Consider the following 27,735-nt stretch of genomic DNA (forward strand, 5'->3'; position numbering starts at 1 on the left):
ATGGCAATGGTTGTCTGGATGGATGATATAATGGCAAGCTGGATGCTTATACTTGGGTAGGTAATTAGTTATTTTTTCCTAGATATTCCATGACGTGTAGGCTGAATGAATCCCCGATGTCTTTGGTCGAAATGCCGGGATTACGAATTAACTAGAGCTGGTGAATAACACTGTGTTACAAATTTTTTCAATAATTACGGGGAAAATCCAGCAAATTACGAATGTAGATTTTAACAAAAAAGAAGACACGTGTATCGGCGTTTTGAAAGGTTACATCGACAAGTGACCAAAAAGTGGGAGCAAATTCTCCCGTTTAACATACTTTGGAAATTTTCGAATAAAGATTCCTCAGAATCCATTCATTTTATGTATTTCGTGTCCTCGCCAATATTGCAATATTGAAGACCCTTTCCTGTCTTTTGTTATTTGTTTTAAATATGGTTGAAAACATCGTTAAACGGGATCGTAGTAAGTCAAAATATTCTTCAAAATTATTTGTCATGAAATGTTAACATAGATCCAAAAGACGTCAAGAGTCTAAATCTTACCTAGATATCTAATAAAGCATTATTTTAGAAAGATAGCGTCGAAGACAAAAATATTCTTCATAAAATACTACCTTAAATCAACAAAGAAAATAAATCTCTATTTCCACTGTATGTCAAAACAAGTAAAAAAACATTAAGTTCGGCCGGGTCAAACTTTTAATACCCTCCACCTTAGGGTAAAGAAGACATTGGAAGAAATGTGGCAAAAACCATTAAAATGCCGAATATCGGGAGGTATAACGTTACCTATACCAAATCGTGGACTATATTAAATCGTGGACCTACACATGCAATGTTTCGCCAACGGAGCTAGAACCCATTATGACCTACAAATGCCAATTTTCAGACAAATACATGAAAAAATGTGGCAAAAATCATCAAATTACCGTTATATGGGGGCTATACCAAAACGTGGACCTATAATTACAATGACTCGCCACACGAACTGGGACCCATTATGATCTACAACTACCAATTTTCAGAAAAATTCGTGAAAAAATGTGTCAAAAATCATCAAATTACCGAATATTGGGACGTACCGTTATATGAGGACTATACCAAAACGTGGACCTATACATACAATGTTTCGCCACACGAACTAGGACCCACTATGACCCACAAATACAAATTTTTAGACAAATCAGTGAAAAAATGTGACAAAAACCATCAAAATACCGAATATCGGGAGGAACCTTTATATGGGGGCTATACCAAAACGTGGACCTATACATGCAATGTTTTGCCACACGTACAGGGACCCGTTATGACTTACAAATACCAATTTTCAGACAAATCCATGAAAAAATGTGGCATAAATCATCAAAATACCGAATATCGGGAGGTACCGTTATATGGGGACTATACCAGAACGTGGACCGATATATCTCATTTTCAATACCAACCATCCTAGACACAATACAAATTACTCTGCAAAATTTTGGCGTTCTACGTCAAATAATGTGGGCTGTATCGTGATTTCAACAGACAGACGGACAGACAGACGGTCATCGTTAAATCGACTTAGAATTTTATGCTGATTATGAATATATATACTTCATGAGGTCTACAACGAATATTTAAGGATGTTACAACCGGAATGACAAAGTTAATATACCCTCCTTTCCAAGGTGGAGGGTATAAAAAAAAATGTTTCCATCAATGTTCCCAAAAAAGGACCAAAAATATTTCCAATTTATATACCCTCCACCATAGTATGGAGAGTATATGAAATTTGTTATTCCGTTTGTAACACCTTGGAATATATATTTTAGGCCCCACAAAGTATATATTCTTGATCAGCATAAAATTCTATGTCGATTTAGCGATGTCCGTCCGTATAGCCCCCACATATTTTCGGTATTTTGGTGATTCAAGCGATATTATTCACCGGAAATGTTTCAAATTCGGTATTTGAAGTTCGTAATAGATACTACAGCCTATGACAGAAAATTGTCTGTACAGGTCCACGTCTTCATATGGCCCCATATAACGGTACCCCCGATATTCGGTATTTTGATGACTTCAGCGACATTATTCACCGGAAATATTTCAAATATGGTATTTGAAGTTCGTAACAGAAACCACAGTCTATGACAGAAAATTGAGCGTGCAGGTCGATGCCTTCGCATAGCTCCCATATAAGGGATGTCCCGATATTCGGCATTTTGACGATTTTTAGCGACATTATTCACCGATATTGTTTCAAATTTGGTATTTGCAGGTCCACGTCTTCGTATAACCCCCTTTTAACGGTACCTTCCTATATTCGGTATTTTGATGATTTTAGCTCATTATTCACCGATTTTTTTTTTCAAATTTCACATTTGAATATTGTATTGGCTTATGACAAAAGTTCCACGTCGTCGTGTAGACCTTAATATATTGGCTACATTCGGTATTTTTAAGATTTTAACAGAATTTTTATAGTATTTTATTTTTTTGAAAATTACCCAATTCGTTCCAAATGGTGAAGGGTATTCATCGTTCGGCCCTGCCGAACTCACAACGTTTTTACTTGTTTAACATAATGCTTTTCGAAGTCTATACAGCAATGTTATTTGGTGGTATGATCTACTTCACATAAATTCCCAATATACTCCACTAAATTCGCATAGTGATGTAGGGTATCATATAGTCGGCCCGCCGGACTTTTGACCTTCCCTTACTAGTTTTTTTTTTTTGAAAATGTTTTAATAAACTGATAGTCCTTCAAAAGCTCTGGTAATCTCTGAAGAGTATTTTAAAAAACTCCAAAAGTTGTTGGAAAGACTATTCCAAAATATTTTTCAAGAAATCCGCAAACGGTAGTAGTTTTTCAAAAACTAAAATTCAAAAATTGTAGTGGTCTTTTGAAAATCTAAAAAAAAATACATAGGTGCTAGCATGGTACAATGAAGAGAAGTTAGGTCAACTTTGAAAAAATTGCAAGTATAGAGGTCTACATGCTTGGCTTGTAATGTCAGAATTAGTATCAAAACAATAAAAAATCAAACAACTTGTTGCATTTATTTTGAAAAAATAATTGAAAACCGCGGTAGTTGAATGAAAGGTCAACACTTCTTTTCAAAATCATGTACAATATATCTCTAAAGGATTATTTCGATACAAAAACTCTAGATTTTGTCGATGCATACGTTGAAATAAACATTTTGAAAACACCCGAATTTGAATGTTTTCTGAACAATTTTTTTGTTATTGCAAAGAAAACACATACATAAACAAATAAATATGACATATTAAGCCAAGAAAATAAAAAAATTAAAATCATATGGTAGTTCTGCCCTACCTTGATATCATTGTACCATGGGTGCTAGTAATTTTAATTGTTTTTTTCAATACCCAGTAGCTGTGATATCATTTTAAAAAAGTTATTAAAAAAACGAACAAGCTCTAGAAGTCTTTGAAAACTATTTTAAAAAATATTTTAATGCTATTAATTTCATTACAAAGTATTTTTAAATAGGTGGTAGTATATAAAAAAAATCAACAATTTCGAAAAGTATTTTAAAAATATTTTAAAAAATTCACGATCTATTGAATTCGTTCCAAAAATTTATTTACATTTTTTAAAAGAGAAATACCTTTTATCATTCTAAAAACTCCACGAGATCTGTTATTATTTGAAAATTATTTTTAAAAAATCCTCAAGGTTGAGTAAATCCACAATCAAGAAAAGTATTTAGGAAATCCTCCGGGTTTCGGTCGCTGTAATAATATTTTTTAAAACTCTATATTTGTCTAGGTCCGATAAAAAATTTTAACAAAACTATGTGGTTCTCAAAAAAAAAAAAAAAAAACAAAAAAGTTGATTTTGCTTTTGGTTTTCAGAAAAATATTTTTAAAAAATTCAAAGTTGTGTGGTCTTGTTGGGGGTATTCTTTTTAATTCGTGTTTTGCAGTTATAATGCTCCTTAATATCTTTAAAAACCAGTAAAGAAAGTCTTAAAGTCGGGCGGGCCGACTTTATGATACCCTACACCACTTTGCTAATTTAGTAGAGCTCCACATAACAATTAAAAGTTTTTATGGGAAAATTCAATCATACACACCATGATTATAATTATTCGGACTTGTATTGCCCATTTGGTGAAAAATTAATTTGAAATCATATAAAGATATATATGGGAGCTATATCCAAATATGAACCGATCTCGATAAAATTGGGCAAAGATATTTCTGAGCTGTTTTTGATATATGTCCCTGAATATCGTTGTTACGGATTGCATATTACGGTTGTGGGTATCAAATATAACAAATCGGATGAACAATATATATGGAAGCTATAGCTATATCTGAACCGATCTTCACCAAATTTGACATACTAGCTTCTAGACTCGATTCGGTCGAAAGTGCCAAATTTCATCGCATTTGGGCAGACATTAGACGTTTGGTGCGCAATTAAAGGTAAATCGGACGAAGTCATATATGGGAGCTATATCCAAATCTGAACCGATCTCGATAAAATTTGGCAAATGTATTTCTGAGATGTATTTGATACGTTTCCCCAAATATTGTTGTTGCAGAGTGCATATTACGGCTGCGGAGGACAAAAATAACAAATCGTATGAACAATATACATATATGGGAGCTATAGCTATATCTGAACCGATTTCGATCAAATTTGGCATACTTATTTTCAGGTCCAATCTGATCGTACGTGGAAAATTCCATACTATTCGGACTGATATTACACGTTTGGTGCACAATAAAAGGCAAATCGGACGAAGATATATATGGGAGCTATATCTAAATTTTTACCGATTATCTCCAAATTCAATAGGGTTCGTCCTTGGGCCAAACAAATGATCTGTGCAAAATTTCATCTGGATCGGACAATAAATGCGACCTGTACTTTGTTTACAAAAATACATGGACAGACGGACGGACGGACATGCATAAATCGACTCAGAGTGTGATTCTATGCAGATCGTCAAAAGGAACTATGGGTCTATCTCGTTTCCCTTTGCCTGTTACAAACAAATGCACAAAGACATAATACCCTGACCACCTTGTGGTGTAGGGTATAAAAATACAGTTATGTTGGTCCTTGAAAAACTAAAGTTTAAAACAAATCTTTCTTTTGAAAATATCCCAAAATTAAATCTTACCCCCAATAATTTATTTCATTTTTGTTTTGTTTCTGTTGTTTATTTTTTATAATAAATTATATCTGTTCCAAAAATACAGCTACATTTTTTACACCTAAATATCATTTAGAAACATCTCCAAAATTGTCAAACATCTACGGTAAGGTCAACGAGAAAATATGAAATCATTTTGGATTACGAATTGATGTAGAACAAGATAATCGAATTAAAATAGAAACAAAAAAATAGAGACATGTCAATTTGGCGGGTGCCATCCGAAAAACGCTACCAAATGAGACAGGCCAGAGAAGAAAATTCATTTTGAAAGATGGCAATGATTGAGTGTGCCAACAATGTTGGATATCGCCACTAAATTATCTCTGATGTGTGTGACCACACATTTTACAATAAATTAATTTCAAAAAGTAAAGCGTGAGCCGACCTAAACAAATAATAGGCAATGAAATTTGTCATTTTCTTTGTTTTGGAAACGGATGCAGCAGAAGCAGCATCATCATCACCACCGATGATCACCTTTGATCATCGTTTTTTTTATTTGTTTATGTGACAGCTATAAATACTTGAAACTGTCACTTCAATTTGATGGAACTTAATAAAAAATGGATATCAATTTCAAAACGCTTTTTTTATTTGCCACGTCAGAAACCACGGGGGAAAGGGGATTTTGAATTGAGTGGGAAAATTTCAAAAGATGTTTTTCAATTGGGAATATGTGGCAGGTAATCCTGGGGATTTTATTAAATAAGTTCATTTTCTGATTTTTAGTGGATATTTTGAAATATTTAATTTTTATACCCTACACCACAAGGTGGTCAGGGTATTATGTCTTTGTGCATTTGTTTGTAACAGGCAAAAGGAAACGAGATAGACCCATAGTTCCTTTTGATGAATCACATTCTGAGTCGATTTATGCATGTCCGTCCGTCCGTCTGTCCATGTATTTTTGTAAACAAAGTACAGGTCGCATTTATTACCCGATCCAGATGAAATTTTGCACAGATAATTTGTTTAGCCCAAGTACGAACCCTATTGAAATTGGAGATAATCGGTCAAAGTTTGGATATAGCTTCCATATATATCTTGGTCCGATTTGCCATTTATTGTGCACCAAACGTGTAATATCAGCCCGAATTGTATGGAATTTTGCATATACACCCAAATTAGGCCTGAAAAAATGTATGCCAAATTTGATCGAAATCGGTTCAGATATAGCTATAGCTCCCATATATATTGTTCATCCGATTTGTTATTTTTGTCTACCGCCGCTGTAATATGCACTCTACAACAACAATATTTGGGGAAATATATCAAATACAGCTCAGAAATATCTTTGCTAAATTTTATCGAGATCGGTTCAGATTTGGATATAGCTCCCATATATAACTTCGTCCGATTTACCTGTTATTGTGCACCAAACGTCTAATAATTGTCCAAATGGGATGGAATTTGGCACATACGAGTCTATTGAGTCTAGAAGCTAGTATGCCAAATTTGATGGAAATCGGTTCAGATATAACTATAGCTCCCATATATATTGTTCATCCGATTTGTTATTTTTGTCCACCGCCGCCGTAATATGCACTCCGTAACAACGATATTCAGGGAAATATATCAAATACAGCTCAGAAATATCTTTGCCAAATTTAATCGAGATCGGTTCAGATTTGGATATAGCTCCCATATATATCTTTATCCAAATGGGCAATACAATTCCGAATTTTAAAGATACAAATGCTTCGGCATATTTAGTCCTTTGAACTTTAAGATATAATTATAATCATTGCGTGTATGATTGAATTCTCCCATAAAAACTTTTAATTGTTATGTGTAGATCTACTAAATTAGCAAAGTGGTGTAGGGTATCATAAAATCGGCCCCGCCCGACTTTAAGACTTTCTTTACTAGTTTTCAATTGGGAATATGGGGCAGGAAATCCTGGGGATTTTATTAAATAAGTTCATTTTCTGGTTTTTAGTGGATATTTTGAAACATTTAATTTTTTTTCTTTAAATTATTGTGTGAAAATCTTTATTTGACGAATAGAGAATGTTAGCAAAACCATATGACATGTACAAATTCCTGGGATTATATCTTAAAAAGTCATGAAATCTCTTGTTATTATTTATGAAAAAAATACAAAAAATGGCCAAGTCACAGATAAGACCATCAGACGTCATATGGTCTTTGACAAGACTGATCCGGGGAGGACTTGACAACAATTTACGCACAAACACCATGACATCTACTGTAGGAGGGTAATACCGGCATAAACTACTGTCAACATCGTTTGCCAGAGATATTAAATTTTATAATTTCCCCCCATAAAATTTACGTTGAAAGCTCGTGCGGGGGCGTGTTTTTTTAATTGTCATCCACAAAAACAAAAGAACAGAAGCAACAGAATTTTTTTTGGAGGCAAATCCCTTAAAATTTGTAATTCTTTTGCTGGTATGTCTTTACATCATTTTTTTTTTGGTGGTAAAATTTACGCGCTTTCCTTTGTCATGTAAAATTCGTGTTCCATTTTAATTATGCGTCACAATAATGTTTCACCAGAGAAAAAAAATAAAAATGATAAATTTTCAACATTATAGTCATGATGAGATTTGTGTATCATTTTGTCATATTCCCTGTTGTATCTCTTTATCATGGCCTGGTATTATTTTTTTTTTTTTTTTGTATAATAATATGATAATCAAAATAGACAGACGTCGTAAAGATTATAATAATGTTGACATAAAAAAGCCCACAGAATGTAAATGACCGACATATGGCCAGCAAAAAGGCAACCATATTCAAACAGGAAAAATTTTAGTTGAAGTATTTACTTGGGCTTGTATACCCTCCACCACAATGTTTATCAAAAAAAAAAACCAGTAAAGAAAGTCCTAAAGTCGGGCGGAGCCGATTTTATGATACCCTACACCAGTTTGCTAATTTAGTTGAGCTCCACATAACAATTAAAAGTTTTTATGGGAGAATTCAATCATACACCCTATGATTATAATTTAAAATTCAAAGGACTAAATATGGCGAAGCATTTGTATCTTTTAAATTCGGACTTGTATTGCCCATTTGGTGCGAAATTAATTTGAAATCGGATAAAAATATATATGGGAAGTATATCCAAATCTGAACCGAGCTCGATAAAATATGGCAAAGATATTTCTGAGCTGTATTTGATATATTTCCCTAAATATCGTTGTTACGGAGTGCATATTACGGCTGTGGGTTACAAATACAATAAATCGGATGAACAATATATATGAGAGCTATAACTATATCTGAACCGATCTTCACCAAATTTGTCATACTACCTTCTAGACTAAATTTGGTCGTATGTGCCAAATTCCATCCCATTTGTACAAATATTAGACGTTTGGTGTACAAAAAGTGTAAATCGGACGAAGTTATATATGGGAGTTATATCCAAATCTGAACCGATCTCGATAAAATTTAGCAAAGGTATTTCTGAGCTGCATTTGATATATTTCCCCAAATATTGTTGTTACAGAGTGGATATTACGGCTGCGGAGGACAAAAATAACAAATCGGATGAACAATATATATGGAAGTTATAGCTATATCTGAACCGATTTCGATAAAATTTGGCATACTTATTTTCAGACCTAATTTGGTTGTATGTGCAAAATTCCTTACTGTTCGGGCTGATATTACACGTTTGGTGCACAATAAAAGGCAAATCGGACGAAGATATATATGGGAGCTATATCTAAATTTTTACCGATTATCTCCAATTTCAATAAGGTTCGTCCTTGGGCCAAACAAATGTTGTTTGCAAAATTTCATCTCAATCGGATAATAAATGCGACCTGCATTTTGTTCACAAGAATACATGGACAGACGGACGGACGGACGGACAGACGGACTGACATGCATAAATCAACTCAGAAAGTGATTCTATGCAGATCATCAAAAGGAACTATGAGTCTATCTCGTTTCCTTTTGCCTGTTACAAACAAACGCATAAAGACATAATACCCTGACCACCTTGTGGTGTAGGGTATAAAAAAGTAAAATATGTTAACTTAGAACACCAATTGTGAAGTTTCAGCTACTTTGGTTGAAAACTGTGGCAGAAACTTGAAAATACCGAAAATCAGGGGGTACCGTTATATGGGGCTAAACCAATTAGTGGACCTTTAGCGAATATTGTTTTGCAAGGAGATAATAGACCTACCCCCTCCCCAAATTTGAAGTTTTAGCTTAATTGGTTGGAAATGGTTGCAGAAACCTTCGAAACACCAAAAGTCTTTGAGGTACCGTTGTATAGGGGCTAAATACAAACGTGGACCCATATGGCCCATTTTCCATACCAATCACCCCTAGTGCCAAATTTCAAAGCTCTATATTAAATAATATGGACTCTATCGTGATTTCAACAAACAGACTAGGCCATCGACTTAAAAATTTTAGCTGATCAAGAATATATATAATTATAATTTTTGTGATTTACGACAAACATTTCGAGGTAAAAATAGATAGATATACATATTAATCACGAGTAAGAATTTTAGTTTCATTTCAACAGTTGGTGTTAGGCCTTTTTGGCACTCTAAATGCGCGATTTGTTCAGTTTGGCAAATTTTCTTAATCAAAACTTTATATACCGTACAACATTTTCAGACTTTCAAGGTCTAATTTATATTCAAGTTTCTCTGTTTTGGGAAAGGAAAAAGTTTGTCTTTTACACCAAAAAGTCTTAGAATTCCTTCTTTTTGAAGTTTACCGAGAAGGTTAAAAATAGCCAAATTTAAAATGCTCATAACTCCTTAAATATTGACATTTCGGGGTTTTTGGCATCATTTTGAATGCAGATATTTAAAGAGGAAAAATAGCCATTTTAAAATGCTTTTTTTTTTGTCCAAAACTATTTCAACGTCTCGTAAAAACCAACATGGACCTTAGTATAAAATTTCTGATTCATTTCAGCTCTAGTCATTCAATGGCAAATTTAGTACTTCTCTCAACCAGAGGCACAAACAGTGACATCCATATAAAATTTAAGCATATCAGCTCTTTTCCTTCACAAAATACCAATTTAGTACTTTTCGTGCAAATATGTTACACATTTTCGAAATCAACCCTCATATCTCAATTCCAGATACCCACAGAGACCTCAATATTAAATTTGAGCCTTCCACACCCCAACCCTTTCACCTAATACTAAATTTAGTGCCATTTAGGACACATTTAAAAACCACTGCGCCAAATCTCAAACACAGATACCATCAGTAATCTAAATATCAAATTATTCCAGAATTCCAGCCCCATCCCTTCACTTAATACCAAAATTAGTACCATTTACTGCTATTCGTACAAATATATGACGCATTTGGAAAACCACCACCAGATGCCAACAGCTCTACATAATCACTCAATACCATATATAGTACCATTTAGTACGTTCCATATAAGTTTACTACTCATTTGGAAAACCGTTCTGTATTTCAATTTCAGGCACCCATCGTTATCACAATATAAAATTTCACGGTTTCAGCTCTAGCCCTTTACCTGAAACAAAAATTAGTACCATTTAGTATTTTTCGAACAACTATAGTACGCATTTCCATACCAACGTCCAAATCTCAACCTCAGATACCATCAGCTATATAAATATCAAATTTCAGAATTTTATATCTTTCCCTCAAACCAAGTTTAAATTTAGTACCACTTAGTTCTTTCCATACAGTTAAAGTAGGCACCTTTCAAAAAAAATCTTCACATCTCAACCTCAGATAGCAACAGTGACCTCAAAATCAAATTTCAGGATATAAGCTTCAGGTTTTCGGCCCTATCTATACCCTATACAAAATTTAGTACTATTTAGTACTTTTCGTACACATTTCCATAGTACACATTTCTAAAAACCAGTTCCTTCTCTCGACCACAGCCATCAACAGTGACATATATATCATATTTCAGGATTTCAGCCCTATCCCTTCACCCAATAACAAATTTTATACTTTTCGTACAAATACAGGACGCATTTCCAAACCTCCGCCTAATCTGAAACACAGATGCCATCAGTAATCTTAATATAAAATTTTAGAATTTTATTGCTATCCCTTCATCCAATACCAAATTGTTTTAAATATAGTACCTGTCAGTACCTTTCGCACAATTATAGTACACATTTCCGAAACCACCTCCATATGTCCTAGCTACAGATGAACAGCGACCCTAACATCGAATAGCAAATTGTAACAAATACTAGTACTATTTAGTACTTTTCGTGCACTTGTAGTACACATTTCCAAAACGACCTCTTTATCACAAACCTACCACCAACAGAGACCATAAAACAAAATTTCAAAACAAAATTCCAGCTTCAACCGTTCACCCTAAACCAAACCTGAATATCGTTGTTACGGAGTGTATATTACGGCTGTGGGTAACAAATACAACAAATCGGATGAACAATATATATGGGAGCTATAGCTATATCTGAACCGATCTTCACCAAATTTGGTATACTACCTTCTAGACTCAATTCGGTCGTATGTGCCAAATTCCATCCCATTTGGGCAAATATTAGACGTTTGGTGCATAATAAAAGGTAAATCGGACGAAGTTATATATGGGAGCTATATCCAAATCTGAACCGATCTCGATAAAATTTAGCAAATGTATTTCTGAGCTGTATTTGATATATTTCCCCAAATATTGTTGTTGCATAGTACATATTACGGCGGCGGTGGACAAAAATAACACATCGGATGAACAATATATATGGGAGCTACAGCTATATCTGAATCAATTTCGATAAAATTTGGCATACTTATTTTCAGGTCCAATCTGATTGTATGTACAAAATTCCATATTATTCGGACTGATATTACACGTTTGGTGCACAATAAAAGGCAAATCGGACGAAGATATATATGGGAGCTATATCTAAATTCAAAAGGGTTCCAATTTCAATAGGGTTCGTCCTTGGCACAAACAAAATATTTGTGCAAAATTTCATCTGGATAGGGCAATAAATGCGACCTATACTTTGTTTACAAAAATACATGGACAGACGGATGGACGGACGGACATGCATAAATCGACTCAGAATGTGATTCTATGCAGATCATCAAAAGGAACTATGGGTCTAACTCGTTTCCTTTTGCCTGTTACAAACAAATGCACAAAGACATAATACCCTGACCACCTTGTGGTGTAGGGTATAAAAATGTATTTGAAAGACTATAAGTCCCGAATATAACGATAACGATTTCAATAGTCTATGGAAGCTTGTGGATTTTTAAGATTATTTTTGAGAGTCTGAGAAGCATGTAATATTTTTTTTAATTTTTTTTTTCTAAAATCTATGGAAGATCGTCTCATTTATAATCGAATTGGGATGAAATTTTCCAAACCATATTTGTTTGACAAATGCTCCCATATTTATGTTTATCAGATTTGGTGTTAAAGACCCTCACATGAGTATATGCACTCCACAATAATTATATTTGGTACCAGATATGAGATACAGCCCAGAAATAAGTGTTTAAAATGTTGTCAAGATCGATTCAGAATTGGATATAACTCCCATAAATATATCTTTATCATATACCAGGTTTTTCTTGTGCACCAAATGGCTAATATCAGCAAACAAATGGGCTGGATTTGGGCATTTCCAACGAAAATCGGTTCATATATAGCTATAGCTCCCATATTATGTTTTATCCGAATTGGTGATAAAGTCTCTCGCATGCGTAATATGTACTCCACACCAATAATATTTGAAACCGGACATCGAAATTTCCTTTGCAAAATTTTATCGAGACCGGTCCAGATTTTTATATAGCTTCGATATAGATCTTTATCCGATTTTACGGTTATTGCTCACCATATATGTAATATCAGACCAAATTGAATAGATGTTTTCATATTCAACCGAATTTTTCTATTTGTTTAAACTCGGTCCGGTATATCAATTGCTCCAATAAATATTGTTTAATATAATCCTCATCGACGTCATATAATATACTATACAACAATGATCTACTTCACATAAATTCCCAAATAAAATCTTTTTTGATACGGGACCTCTACTAAATACGCATAGTGGTGTAGGGTATCATATAGTCCGCCCGACTTTTGTCCTTTCCTTACTAGTATAAAACCAGTAAAGAAAGTCCTAAAGTCGGGCTGGGCCGATTTTATGATACCCTACACCACTTTGCTAATTTAGTTGAGCTCCACATAACAATTAAAAGTTTTTATGGGAGAATTCAATAATACACGTTATGATTATAATTAAAAGTTAAAATTCAAAGGACTGAACAGATACAGATATGTATGGGAGCTATATCCAAATCTGAACCGATCTCGATAAAATTTGGCAAATATATTTCCGAGCTGTATTTGATATATTTCCCTGAATATCGTTGTTAAGGAGTGTATATTACGGCTGTGGGTAATAAATACAACAAATCGGATGAACAATATATATGGGAGCTATAGCTATATCTGAACCGATCTTCACCAAATTTAGCATACTAGCTTCTAGACTCAATTCGGTCGTATGTGCCAAATTCCATCACATTTGAGAAAATATTAGACGTTTGGTGCACAATAAAATGTAAATCGAACGAAGTTATATATGGGAGCTATATCCAAATCTGAACCGATCTCGATAAAATTTAGCAAAGGTATTTCTGAGCTGTAGTTGATATATTTCCCTGAATATCGTTGTTACGGAGTGTATATTACGGTTGTGGGTAACAAATACAACAAATCGGATGAACAATATATATGGGAGCTATAGCTATATCTGAACCGATCTTCACCAAATTTGGTATACTACCTTCTAGACTCAATTCGGTCGTATGTGCCAAATTCCATCCCATTTGGGCAAATATTAGACGTTTGGTGCACAATAAAAGGTAAATGGGACGAAGTTGTATATGGGAGATATATCCAAATCTGAACCGATCTCGATAAAATTTAGCAAATTTATTTCTGAGCTGCATTTGATATATTTGCCCAAATTTTGTTGGGTAGCTATAGCTATATCTGAACCGATCTTCACCAAATTTAGCATACTAGCTTCTAGACTCAATTCGGTCGTATGTGCCAAATTCCATCACATTTGGGCAAATATTAGACGTTTGGTGCACAATAAAATGTAAATCGGACGAAGTTATATATGGGAGCTATATCCAAATCTGAACCGATCTCGATAAAATTTAGCAAAGTTATTTCTGAGCTGCATTTAATATATTTGCCCAAATTTTGTTGTTACAGAGTGCATATTACGGCTGCGGAGGAAAAAAATAACCAATCGGTTGAACAATATATATGGGAGCTATAGCTATATCTGAACCGATTTCGATCAAATTAGGCATACTTATTTTTAGGCCTAATTTTGTTGTATGTGCAAAATTTCATACTATTCGGACTGTTATTACACGTTTGGTGCACAATAAAAGGCAAATCGGACGAACATATATATGGGAGCTATATCTAAATTTTTACCGAATATCTCCAATTTCAATAGGGTTCGTCCTTGGGCCAAACAAATGATGTGTGGGAAATTCCATCTCAATCGGATAATAAATTCGACCTGCATTTTGTTCACAAGAATGCATGGACAAACGGACGGACGGACTGACAAGCATAAATCAACTCAGAAAGTGATTCTATGGAGATCCTCAAAAGTAACTATGGGTCTATCTCGCTTCCTTCTCCATGTTACAAACAAATGCACAAAGACATAATACCCTTACCACTATGTGGTGTAGGGTATAATTACTATTTAAAGATCATAGTAGTTTCCGGAATTGCTCTGACTTTTAAAATTAGTTTTGAAACAATGGAGAAGCCCGTGAATCTTTTTCAATTTTTTTCGAAATTATTTAGAATTTTTGTAAATTGTTTGGAAATTTTTTAAATTTTAAACAATTTATGAAATTCTATAAAGTTTCATAATTTATTAAATTATTTATTTATTTATTTATTTTTTTTTGTAATTTTTTAAGACTTCAGTCTTAAAAATATATGAAAATCCTTTTTAAAATCAATAAAAGCTTATGGATTTTTTGAAAATAATATCGAGAGCCAAATATGCTCTTGGACCTTTCAATATGCCTTTTAGGAATATTTTTACTTAATTTCCATAATGCAAAAAAAATCATCCCCTCTAAGGCCTTAACGCCCCAGAAGGCGTTCAAAGCGCTTACGTTTAAGCTAATTTTTTAATTAAATTCATACGGCCCCGGTAATGATGGAATATCAGACTTATGTTTTAAAGCGTTTAAAGTTTAAGTTGCGAAACCATCTCTACCATTGAATAGCTACATTGCGAGCTACCTCGCTGTTTTCCATTTATACAATACCCTCAGGGCTAACACAACAACGTAAACAGATGGAAATGAGCAGAAAACTCCACAATGCTAACACGTAAAATCATCCCCATTTTTTGCAGGGAAGATGATAGCAGGGATGTGTGGTGTAGTCCTTAACACAAGTTCAATTGAGGGCAAACATTTCGCCTGGTAATATTTGCCTTATAAACCAAGTAAATAGAAGAACACTTGGTACCGAGTATTTCGAAAGAAAAAGAGAGGGAAAATAAGAAGAAGAAGAAGAACTAAATGCTTCCACAACAATGAAAATTAAATGCAGTAGGAATTTCAAATAAAATTCTGAAGGTATAAAAAATCTCTAACATTTTCAAGGATATCCGCAACAAATCAAGACAGGATTTTTTTTTCTTGGAAACAACACCACCACCCCCACACAGGCTGAGCCATCACCACAACCACCCAAAGTAACTCAACGAGGGTAGTGGTTGTACATAAGTAAGTAAATCTGCACCCTTTTCAAGTCCCTTAAGATTCGAACAAAAGAACCTTCCACTTGCCAGGGATTCCAGACACCCATGAGGAGAGTAAACACAAATACTCAGGCAATGACTTTAAGGACATTTTTGGGGAATCCAAAAAAAAAAACGATAGAATAAATCTCTCGGCTGCAATAAAAAACGGCTTAAACAAATATCCACAAAAAAAGAAACGAAATGAAGTCAAACAATTGTGTTCCGTAGCCGCTGCTGCTGCTGCTGTTGTCGTTGTACTGCCACAAAGTTAATGTACCACGAACTTACAGACGACGCTTAGCAAGGATATGCACACGGATGGAGGCGATAACATTTTAAATACATTTAGATACGCATTCAAGCCCAAAACAATCCAATGACTTCTTGGGCCGAAGGCACAATCCGGGGAGGATAAGAATGACAACCATTCTCAACAAGGCATCCGTCAGCCCATCTTCAAACCCATCCTCGGTTATGCTCCAGCGAGTTTGTTGGACTCTGCTGTTTTCTATGTTTTTTTTTTTTTACCCTACTGTCTTGCCGTTCGTCTCCCTCCTGACTTTCGTATCATAATGGCGTCAACAAATCAATTCCACATCAGAGCACTCTGATGAATGAACCTCACGAGAAAGACACACAGACGGACAGAAATTTCGCGAAGAACAACTTTTTGGAGGATGTTTCTTTTTTTCCTTTTGCTGTGCATGTGTGTTGTGTTTCCTTCGTCCTGCTGTGGAGCATTCTGTTAGCTCAAGTTTTCTTTTCTGCTCACCATGGCCCAATGCCTATGAAGTAGCGGCACAACACATAGCACAGGGAAAACCCGTTTTTTGTTTCCGCAGCAATGCACAGAAAGCAAAATATGTTAACCTCATTTGGAAAAAATTATGTTTTGAATTTAAGAAATATCTAAGATTTTTAATAAAAGCTTGCGGATTTCAATGATTCAAAGATTACAAGAGTTCGTAGATTTTTTTTAATATTTTTCAAAAAAATACTGAATCTTGCGGATTTTTTAAAAATACTTTAAAAGCCTTTCAGGATTATTTTTTTAAATAATTATTTATTAAAAACTACTACAACTCGTGCATTTTTTATGAAAGTCTGGCTTTGAAAACTACGGCAGTATGAAATTACAAGAACTCGTGAACCTCGAGGATTTTATAAAACTATTTTTCAAAGATTATATCCAACTCTGAATCGATTTTCAACAAATTTGACGGTACCAAATAACATTAACAAATATTTATTGGAGCAATAGACCGGACCGGACCGAGTTTCACCAAATGAAACAATTCGTTTGAATATGAAACAAGTAAAAGAGATGTAAGTTCGGCCTGGCCGAACTTTTAATACCCTCCACCATTTGGTACAAATTTGGCAATTTCCAAAAAAAAAAAATAATAATAAAATCCGTTAAAAATTCTGTTAAAATCTTAAAAATATCGAATGCTTATACGACGACGTGGACCTGCATAGGCAACTTTTGTCATAAGTTATTACAATATTTAAATGCGAAACTTGAAAAAAAATCTGTTTAAAATGTAGCTAAAATCATCAAAATTCCGAATATGGGGGTACCGTTATATGGGGGCTATACGTAGACGTGGACCTGCACAGATAATTTTCTGTCTAACGCTGTAGTATCCCTTAAGAACTTCAAATGCCAAATTTGAAACAATTTCGGTGAATAATGTCGCTAAAATCATCAAAATACCGAATATCGGGAGGTACCGTTATATGGGGGCTATATGATAACTTGGACCTACATGGCCCATTTACGAACTTAACCTGCCTACTGGCAAAATATACATGTGTACAAAATTTTAGCCTTCTATCTCAATTTGTTCGAAAGATAGCGTGATTACAACAGACAGACAGACGGACAAACAGACAGACAGACAGACACACAGACAGACAGACAGACAGACGGACATGGCTAAATCGTCTTAGAATTTTACGCTGATCAAGGATATATATACTTTGTTGGGTCTGACATGAGTATTTCGAGGAGTTACAAACGGAATGACAAAATTAATATACCCTCCATAGTATGGTGGAGGGTATAAAAATCTATCCAACTTGGGCTGATAAGATGTATATCGAAGGTATATAAAAATTTGAAAAGATCTCGATAAAATTCAGTATCAAATATCATTCTTATGGAGTGTACGTTACGCATGTGAGGAACTTAAGCATCAAATCGGGTAAAACATGTATATGGGAGCTATAGCTATGCCTGAACCGATTTTTTTCAAATTTGAAGTACTTTATTCTAGTTCGAATTCGTTCGGAAGTGCCACAATTCATTTCATTTGGCCAGATTTTAGCCATTTGGTGCACAATAAACCTGAGATCGGATAAAGGTATATATGGAAGATATATCCAAATCCGAACCGATCTTCATAAAATTTTGCAGTGGTATTTCTGGGCTTTTTCTGATATCTGGTAATAAATATCATTTATTAGAGTTCATATTACGAATGTGAGGATCTTAAAAGCTCAAATCGAAGGAATCATATGTATGGGAGCTATAGCTATATCTGAACCGAGTGTATGTTACGCATGTGATGGACTTGAGCATTAAATCGGGTGAAACATGTACTTGAGAGCTATATCTGAACCGATTTTCACCAATTTTAAGGTACCTTTTTCTGGGATGAATTCTGTCGGATGTGCCAATATTCAGTTCATTTGAGCTGATATGAACCATTTGGTGCACAATAAACCTGAAATCTGATAAATATATATACGGGAGCTATATCCAAATCTGAAATTTTAGGCAATTATTTTTGATATCTATCTGATATCTGGTACCAAAGATCGTTGTTGTGGAGGGCACATTACACATGAAAGGGACTTAGAACACTACACCGGATGAAACATATATATGTGAGCTATAGCTATATCTTATCCGATTTTCACCAAATGTGATGCACTTGCTTCTAGACTGAATTCGGTTGAATGTGCCGAAACTCAGGTCATTTGGTCTAATATTGTCCATTTGGTGCACAATTAACCCGGGAACGGTTGAAGATTTATATGGGAGCCATATCTAAATTTGAACCGATTCTCACCAATTTCAATAGGGTTCGTCCATGGGCCAAACAAATATTATTCAGAAAATTTCATCTCAATCGAATAATAAATGCAATCTGCATTTCACAAAAATACATGGACAGATGGACGGACTAACATGTTTAAATCGACTCAAAAAGTAATTCTATGAAGATCCTCAAAAGTAACTAAGGGTATATCTCGCGTCCTTTCAAGGACATTTTTCCCATGCTTTTCAGGAACACAATCATGGACATTTTCATCATTTTTTGTTCAATTTCTCCAGGAACACAATGGTAGATGTTTTTCCTTTAATTTTTTGAGATGTCTTCCATTTCTATTTTTTTTCAGAAGTCCTCCAATATATGAATACATTTTCAAAACCACTTCAATATCTTAATTCCAGATACCAAGAGAGACATCAATATAAAATATCGGGATTTGAGCTCTATTACTACACTTAATACCAAGTTTAGTACTTTTTAGAGCATTTCGTACAAATATAGGGCGCATTTCTAAACCACCGCCAAACCGAAATCTATCAGTAATTTAAATATAAAATTTCAAAATATATCCTTTCACCCAATACCAAATAGAGTACCATTCAGTACCTTTCCATATGTCCAGGCTGCACATGAACAGCGACCCAACTACCAAATTTCAGATTTCAAACAATATATGTTCACCTAATACCAAATTGTGACTAATGTAGTACTATTGAGTACTTTTCGTGCGCTTATACACATTTCCAAAACCAACTATTTGTCACAAGCCTACCACCAACAAGAGCCCCAATACAAAAATTTTAAAATTCCAGCCTCGTCCTAAGCCTAGCTACACCATATTTAATACCATTTAGTACAGTTTGCACTTAGTATTAACTTCCAAAACCTCCTTCATACATCAAACTTACTCTGCCAACCTTGATTTTCGTACCAAATGCCAAGTTTTTGCCTCCACAAAAAATGATACAATTTAAAAAGTTCTGTACCGTTTTCGAACTTTTCGTAATCTTAACGTTCGAATTTCCAAATAGCGTATCCTATCCTACACCCCATCAATGACACTAATTTCACATTTCAGAATTCTACCTCATTCCGCTTGCTTAATACAAAGTATTAAATTTTTTAGTACATTTTAGTACTTTTCGTACCATCTTAGAACTTTTCGTAACCGTTTAGTACGAATTTCTGGCCCTCTTGCAAAATTTAAATTTTTTTATACCCTACACCACATGGTGGTCAGGGTATTATGTCTTTGTGCATTTGTTTGTAACAGGCAAAAGGAAACGAGACAGACCCATAGTTCCTGCATAGATTCATTTTCTGAGTTGATTTATGCTTATCAGTCCGTCTGTCCATCCGTTCGTCCGTCTGTCCATGTATTCTTGTGAACAAAATGCAGGTCGTATTTATTATCCGATTGAGATGAAATTTTCCAAACAACATTTGTTTGGCCCAAGGACGAACCCTATTGAAATAAAGGAGATAATCGGTCAAAATTTAGATATAGCTCCCATATATATCTTCGTCCGATTTGCTTTTTATTGTGCACCAAACGTCTAATATTTGTCCGAATAGTATGGAATTTTGCACATATAACCAAATTAGGCCTTAAAATAAGTATGCCAAATTTGATCGAAATCGGTTCAGATATAGCTATAGCTCCCATATATATTGTTCATCCGATTTTTTATTTTTGTCCTTCGCAGCCGTAATATGCACTCTGTATCAACAATATTTGGGGAAATATATCAAATGCAGTTCAGAAATACCTTTGCTAAGTTTAATCGAGATCGGTTCAGATTTGGATATAGCTCCCATATATAACTTCGTCCGATTTACCATTTATTGTGCACCAAACGTCTAATATTTGCCCAAATGGGATGGAATTTGGCATATACGACCGAATTGAGTCTAGAAGGTAGTATGCCAAATTTGGTGAAGATCGGTTCAGATATAGCTATAGCTCTCATATATATTTTTCATCCGATTTGTTGTATTTATTACCCACAGCCGTAATACGCACTCCGTTACAACGATATTAAGGGAATATATCAAATACAGCTCAGAAATATCTTTGCCAAATTTTATAGAGATCGGTTCAGATTTGGATATAGCTCCCATATATAACTTCGTCCGATTTAGTTTTTATTGTGCACCAAACGTCTAATATTTGCCCAAATTGGATGGAATTTGTCACATACGACCGAATTGAGTCTAGAAGGTAGTATGCCAAATTTGGTGAAGATCGGTTCAGATATAGCTATAGCTCTCATATATATTATTCATTTGGACTTCATTCGGACTTTAGGACTTTCTTTACTGGTTCGTTCTACCTTCAGCCTTTTCGGTTGGGCGTAGATTCTAGTTAAGTCAGTCAGTTATTTCACAACTCTCTTACATATAGATAACATTGAAGAACCAAAAAAAAAATCAAAAATCGTGGATATAAAAAGATCCTTTGTCCAAAGAATAACAAATGATTTTTTTCTCCCCTCGAATCTCTAAAATAATTGCCTTAATTTATCTTTTATTCACCAGAATAAAACGTCCCTTTTTTTGGTTCCCAAAAACTATGTGTTAATGGCCCATATCAAATTGTCAATTTACTCTCATTTGCTATTGTGTTATTGTGGTCGATATTTCATTTACATCATTTTTCCATCAACATTTCAATTTTCAATGGCCAATAACTCATACTCCAGTCCCAACCCTGCAATCACTACGATTGACTGGAGTAACTCAAGTTGAACTTCTAAAGGGAATGCTTTAAAATGAATTTATGTTTCAAAGTCAAGGGAAAAATGCCATTAAAATCATCCATCCATCCAACCATCCAACCCAACAACAATTACTGGTACAACGTTTACAGTAGTCGTGATGTGAGTTCGTCCTCTTGCCTTCCTGTGTGGCGGCATGGCATGCGTTGTGCAGAATTGCAGACAATAGACATTTTACAGAGCCGAGACTCTGTAGCAGCAGTAAAAACAAACCAAAACGAATTGCAAACAAAGGCAATTTAAAGACGAATTTAACCGGCCATGAGGCCGAAGAACCAACAGACCGACCGGCCGGTCGGCATTTGCAGAATTTACATTTGCTACAATTATCTTCATACTTGGGGCTATTTGGATTTTGCGTCCACTGTTATGGGTAGGTTTGTGTGCTTGTGTGCATAGTGTAAATAACAGAGGGCAGACAGGACAAGTAAGTCCTACAGGACTTGAAATAAAGTGAAGGTACGTATGTTCTAAAAAAACATATTAGTAGTAGTTGGTAAATTGCAGAGATTGCGGAAAATTCTATCTATAAGATATCTAGTACCAAATATTATTGTTGCATATTACGAATGTGAGGGACTTAAACACGAAATCGGATGAAACATATATAAGGGAGCTATAGCTATATGTGAACCGATTTTCTCCGAATTTGATGCACTCGCTTCTAAACTGAATTCGGCCAGATGTACTAAAATTCAGGACTTTTTGATAGATATTGGCCATTTGGCGCACAATTAACCCGAAATCGGTTGAAGATATATATGGGAGTTATATACAAATCTGAACCGACTTCAATTTCAATTTGGCAGAGGTAATTTTGGACTGTATCTGACTGTAAACATAATTTCTGTGGGGTGCATATTACGAATGTGGCGGATTTAAACACCAAATCGGATAAAACTTATATATGGGAGCTATAGCTATATCTGGAGCGGTAGCTGTATCTGAAACGATTTGATGTATATGCTTCTAGACTGAATTAGGTGGGATTAACTAAAATTCAGATCATTTGAATTTATATTGGCCATTTGGTGCACAATTAATCCGAAATCGGTTGAAGATATATGCAAGCTATATCTAAATCTGATCCGATTATCACCAATTTCAATAGGGTTCGTTCTTGGGCCAAACAAATATTGTTTGCAAAATTTCATCTCAATCGGACAATTAATGCGATCTGCATTTCTACTTTCAGCCGTTTCGTCTGGGCTTAGATTCGAGTTTATATAAAAGATATGGTGCGTTTGACAAAAGGGAAGACTTCTTCACAGCCTTAAACTCTAGCCCCAAATTATGACTCTAGAACTGCAAAATTATGACATTTTTCTGTTTTTGGTCCATTTTGCCATCATCTTCAAAGTAGGCTTCAATTTGGTCCTAACTCCACCTCCATGCTAAATTTTTTAATGCTCTTGCCAAAATTGGGACCTGCAGTGTGATTACAAATTAACATGGTCTGACGGACAAATTAACATGGTCTAGATCGACTCTGCTCCATAATATTTTTATTTTTTTTAAGAAGTTCTTTTTATACCCTCCACCATACTATGGAGGGTATATTAACTTTGTCATTCCGTTTGTAACACCTCGAAATACTCATATCAGACCCAACAAAATATATATATTCTTGATCAGCGTAAAATTCTAAGTCGATTTAGCGATGTCCGTCTGTCTGTCCGTCTGTCTGTCTGTCTGTCTGTCTGTTGTAATCACGCTATCTTTCGAATGAATTGAGATAGATGGCTAAAATTTTGCACACATGTTTATTTTTCCAGTAGGCAGGTTAAGTTCGTAAACGGGCCATGTAGGTCCACGTTTTCATATAGCCCCCATATAACGGTACCTCCCGATATTCGGTATTTTGATGATTTTAGCGACATTATTCACGGGAATTGTTTCAAATTTGGTATTTGAAGTTCGTTATGGGAACTACAGTCTGTGACAGAAAATTGTCTGTGCGGGTCCAGGTCTTCGTATAGGCCCCATATATCAGTACCTCCCTATATTCGGTATTTTGACGATTTTAGGTACAATATCCACCGAAATTGTTTGAGATGTGGTATTTGAAGTTCGTAATGGATGCTACAGCCTGTTACAAAAAATTGTCTATTCTGGTCCAGGTCTTCGCACAGCTCCGATATAACGGCACCTACTTATATACGATATTTTGATGATTTTAGCTACATTATTCACTGTTTATTTCAAGTTTCGAATTTGAATATTGTAATGGCTTATGACAAACAATGCCTATGTATGTCCACGTCGTATAGACCCCAATATAACGGCTATATTCGGTATTTTTAAAATTTTAAAAGAATTTTTTTAAGGATTTTATTTTTTAAAAATTTCCAAATTAGTTGCAAAAGGTGGAGGGTATTAAAAGTTCGGCCCGGCCGAACTTACTGCTTTTTAACTTGTTATACTTTCAGCCATTTGTCCACAGAGGTTACATCTCATTTGAGTAGGTTCCGAAGGAATGGACCAATATTGTCTATTGGGCCATAGTTCTATTGAGCTATACATGCCAGTTTCAGATTTGTTCGACTGTTTCCTTCACTTTATATGAAATATGTGATAATTTTTAGAAAATGTTAAATAGTGTGTAAGTTACCAGATATAGTCAAATCTTGAACCCTATGTGTGGAGATACCAGAATATATTGTCCGATCTCTACCATATTTATAAAAGATCTGGTTTTGATTAAGATATACCAAGTCTGAATGTAATCGGATGTTATTTTCGCGTTTTATGAGCTAATATTCAAAATGTTGACCCTTTCTGGGGGTGGTACCAGCAGTAGTCGACCGATATATCCCATCTTCATAGCAGATCTTGTGTTTGTGGGGATAAAATGGGGTGTGTGAAATATCAAGAGAACTGGGTGCTTATTTCGGATTTTATAATCGTGTTGGTTTTTCAGAACTTTGATCCTTTGCGGGGAGGTACCAGAAGGAATGGTTCGATATCTAACATCTTTATAAAATGTGTGTAATTTGAAGACAATTAGACTCTTTAATCACATTTTATAATAGGAAAGGTACTTTTCGCACCAGACGTAGCGCTGATGGAAATATTTGGATTTGGAAAGTTGGACCAAAATCGGATAATACTCTCTCTTTCTGTGCAGTATTTTTATACCTTCCACCTTGGAAAGGAGGGTATATTAACTTTGTCATTCCGTTTGTAACATCCTTAAATATTCGTCGTAGACCCCATAAAGTATGTATATTCACAATAATAAAATAAAATTCTAAGTCGATTTAAAAATTTAGCAGAGCAATTGGTATTGTGTCTAGGATGGTTGGCATTGAAAATGAATAGTCCCCATATAACGGTACCTCCCGATATTCGGTATTTTGATGATTTATGCCACATTTTTTCACGGATTTGTCTGAAAATTGGTATTTGTAGGTCATAACAGGTAAGTGTGGCAAAACATTGCATGTATAGGTCCACGTTTTGGTATAGCCCCCATATAACGGTACCTCCCGATATTCGGTATTTTGATGATTTATGCCACATTTTTTCGCGGATTTGTCCGAAAATTGGTATTTGTAAGTCATTACAGGTCCCTGTAAGTGTGGCAAAACATTGCATGTATAGGTCCACGTTTTGGTATAGCCCCCATATAACGGTATCTCCCAATATTCGGTATTTTGATGATTTTTGACACATTTTTTTACGAATTTCTCCGAAAATTGGTAGTTATAGATCATAATGGGTCCCAGTTCTCATGGCGAGTCATTGTAATTATAGGTACACGTTTTGGTATAGCTCCCATATAACGGTACCTCCCGATATTCGGTAATTTGATGATTTTTGTCACATTTTTTTTTCACGTATTTGTCTGAAAATTGGTATTTGTAGGTCATTATGGGTTCTAGCTCCGTTGGCGAAACATTGCATGTGTAGGTCCACGATTTGGGATATCCCCCATATAACGATACCTCCCGATATTCGGCATTTTTATGGTTTTTGCCACCTTTCTTCTAATGTTTCCTTTACCCTAAGGTGGAGGGTATTAAAAGTTTGGCCCGGCCGAACTTAATGTTTTCTTACTTGTATTTTTTTTTTTTTTTGGAAATTTCGACCTTTGGTGGTGGTCCAATATTGCCCATCTCCGAACTCCATCCAAGTTTGATAATAATATTTCAATTTACCAAGTTTAGACCAAATAGGATACTCCTTCAAGAGTCCTGAGTCCATGAGGCACGTTTTGGACGTATCAAATGGTATATTTTCAATACCAAAACTCCTGGAGACCAAACACACACATTTATGAACCGTTTGGAAGTTAAAGCGATTTTCTCAGACGGACGGACAGATAGACGAACGGACAAGAATTTTAAACTTAATATACCCTCCATACTTTAATGGACAGTTTAAAAGTATTCGTTACCAACTCATTATTTTAACGTGACCATGTCGCAGAAAATATCTACTTATGTTGTGCAACATGCCCTTGTTAAGTAGTGGGGTGGTAATCAGATTTGCAATGAGACTTTTTGCTGAGAAACTCTCCCACAGAGATGTTTCGCAAATTAAATTCCAATAAGTTCAATTTTGAAATATTCCATGCCTCATATGCTGTCCATGCTCTCCACTAATCCACCCATAATGGTTCTTCATTACTTCTGTTAACAAAACAAAGACGAAGCTTAATGCTTTCCTCTGTAGTGGTCGGTCTAGAGCTCTAACGCTCGCAGCAATAACAAAGAGTTGAGTCAGTTAAAAGCTTGTTAGGAATTTCTCCTTTGTTACAGCCAGCCAAACGAGGGATACGTACCTGCGCAGTACTGCGAAAGGATGGTGTAGCCGAAGCGGCATTTGACGAAGTTGTGTAGGAGCCGGAGCCACCACCGCCAGTATTTCCCACATTTGAGTTGGACGAGGTTTGAAGATTTGATGTTGTTGATGTTGGTTGGCATTTATTGATGTTTATTGGTGTTGTAGGTAAAAATTGATGTTTTGTTGATGTTGATGAGGATGATGATGCTGCCGCCACAGCCAATGTTTGTTGTTCTTTTGATGTTTGATGCAATTCTTGTTTTTCGACTCCGTCCATACTCAACTCGTCGCGTTGAGGTTGGCCGGTCACCACATTTGATTGCTGCTGTTGTTCATCCTGTACACCACCATCCATGGCCGGCATTGAGCTGCAGCCAATTTCCTTCTGTTCTATGGTAACTGCAGTTGCAATTGCTGTTGTTGTGGTGGCTGTTGATGGGGTTAATATGTCTGTGGTCGATAACGAGCTGGCCGTCATTGTTTGTTCTGTTGATGTTTTCGATGGTTGACCACCACCAACAGCCATAATTGCATTTTCTTGCTGTGGAGGTTGTTGTGGCGGCTGCTGTTGTTGTTCTTGTTGGTGGACTTGAGGTGTTGCCGGCAATTGTGCCGGTGATTTATTTATTTCTAAATTGGACATTGATATGACTCTAAAATTCACTTCACTGGCTATTTAACAAGCTATTAATTTTGGTTTTCAAAGAGATTTGTGGCAATATGGTATATTTTGAGTAAAATATTATTTTTTTCAAATTTATTTATATTTTTTGCAAACAATTGCAGAAAATAATTGCCAAAGGTTTTAAATAGATAACATTTTTTAATTTTTTTTTAATATTTTTTCACATTTTATTTTTTTTTTTAATTTTCTTGTAAACAATATCTCCAATACTCTTGCGAATATGTTTACCGGTCGCCACGCAAACAACGCACACGCACACACTAGAAATTACCAAAATTTTCTTATCAACGGTGAGTGATACTTCGTAAAAAAATCCTCGTCGTCGTTGTAATCTGCTCTGTACCGGATTTCATACTAACTTCGCCAACAACAAATGGCAATACTTCTTCGACGAAAATCAGCCTAGTTTAACCACGCGCAAAGCAAAAGACCGC

General features: G+C 35.1%; 1 protein-coding gene across 1 annotated transcript in view; it reads right to left on the reverse strand.

The window, feature by feature from the left end:
* Window positions 1–27,352, reverse strand: part of LOC101897309 (breast cancer anti-estrogen resistance protein 1) — a 175,561-nt gene extending 148,209 nt beyond the window's left edge. The window contains exon 1 of the mRNA XM_059118948.1: window positions 26,615–27,352. Coding sequence (XP_058974931.1) covers window positions 26,615–27,259 — 645 coding nt within the window. The 5' untranslated portion in view covers window positions 27,260–27,352. The remainder of the gene's footprint in view (window positions 1–26,614) is intronic.
* Window positions 27,353–27,735: the final 383 nt, after the last annotated feature.

The sequence above is a fragment of the Musca domestica genome, unplaced genomic scaffold (assembly GCF_030504385.1).
Source record: "Musca domestica strain aabys unplaced genomic scaffold, Musca_domestica.polishedcontigs.V.1.1 138, whole genome shotgun sequence".
NCBI classification, from domain to species: domain Eukaryota; kingdom Metazoa; phylum Arthropoda; class Insecta; order Diptera; family Muscidae; genus Musca; species Musca domestica.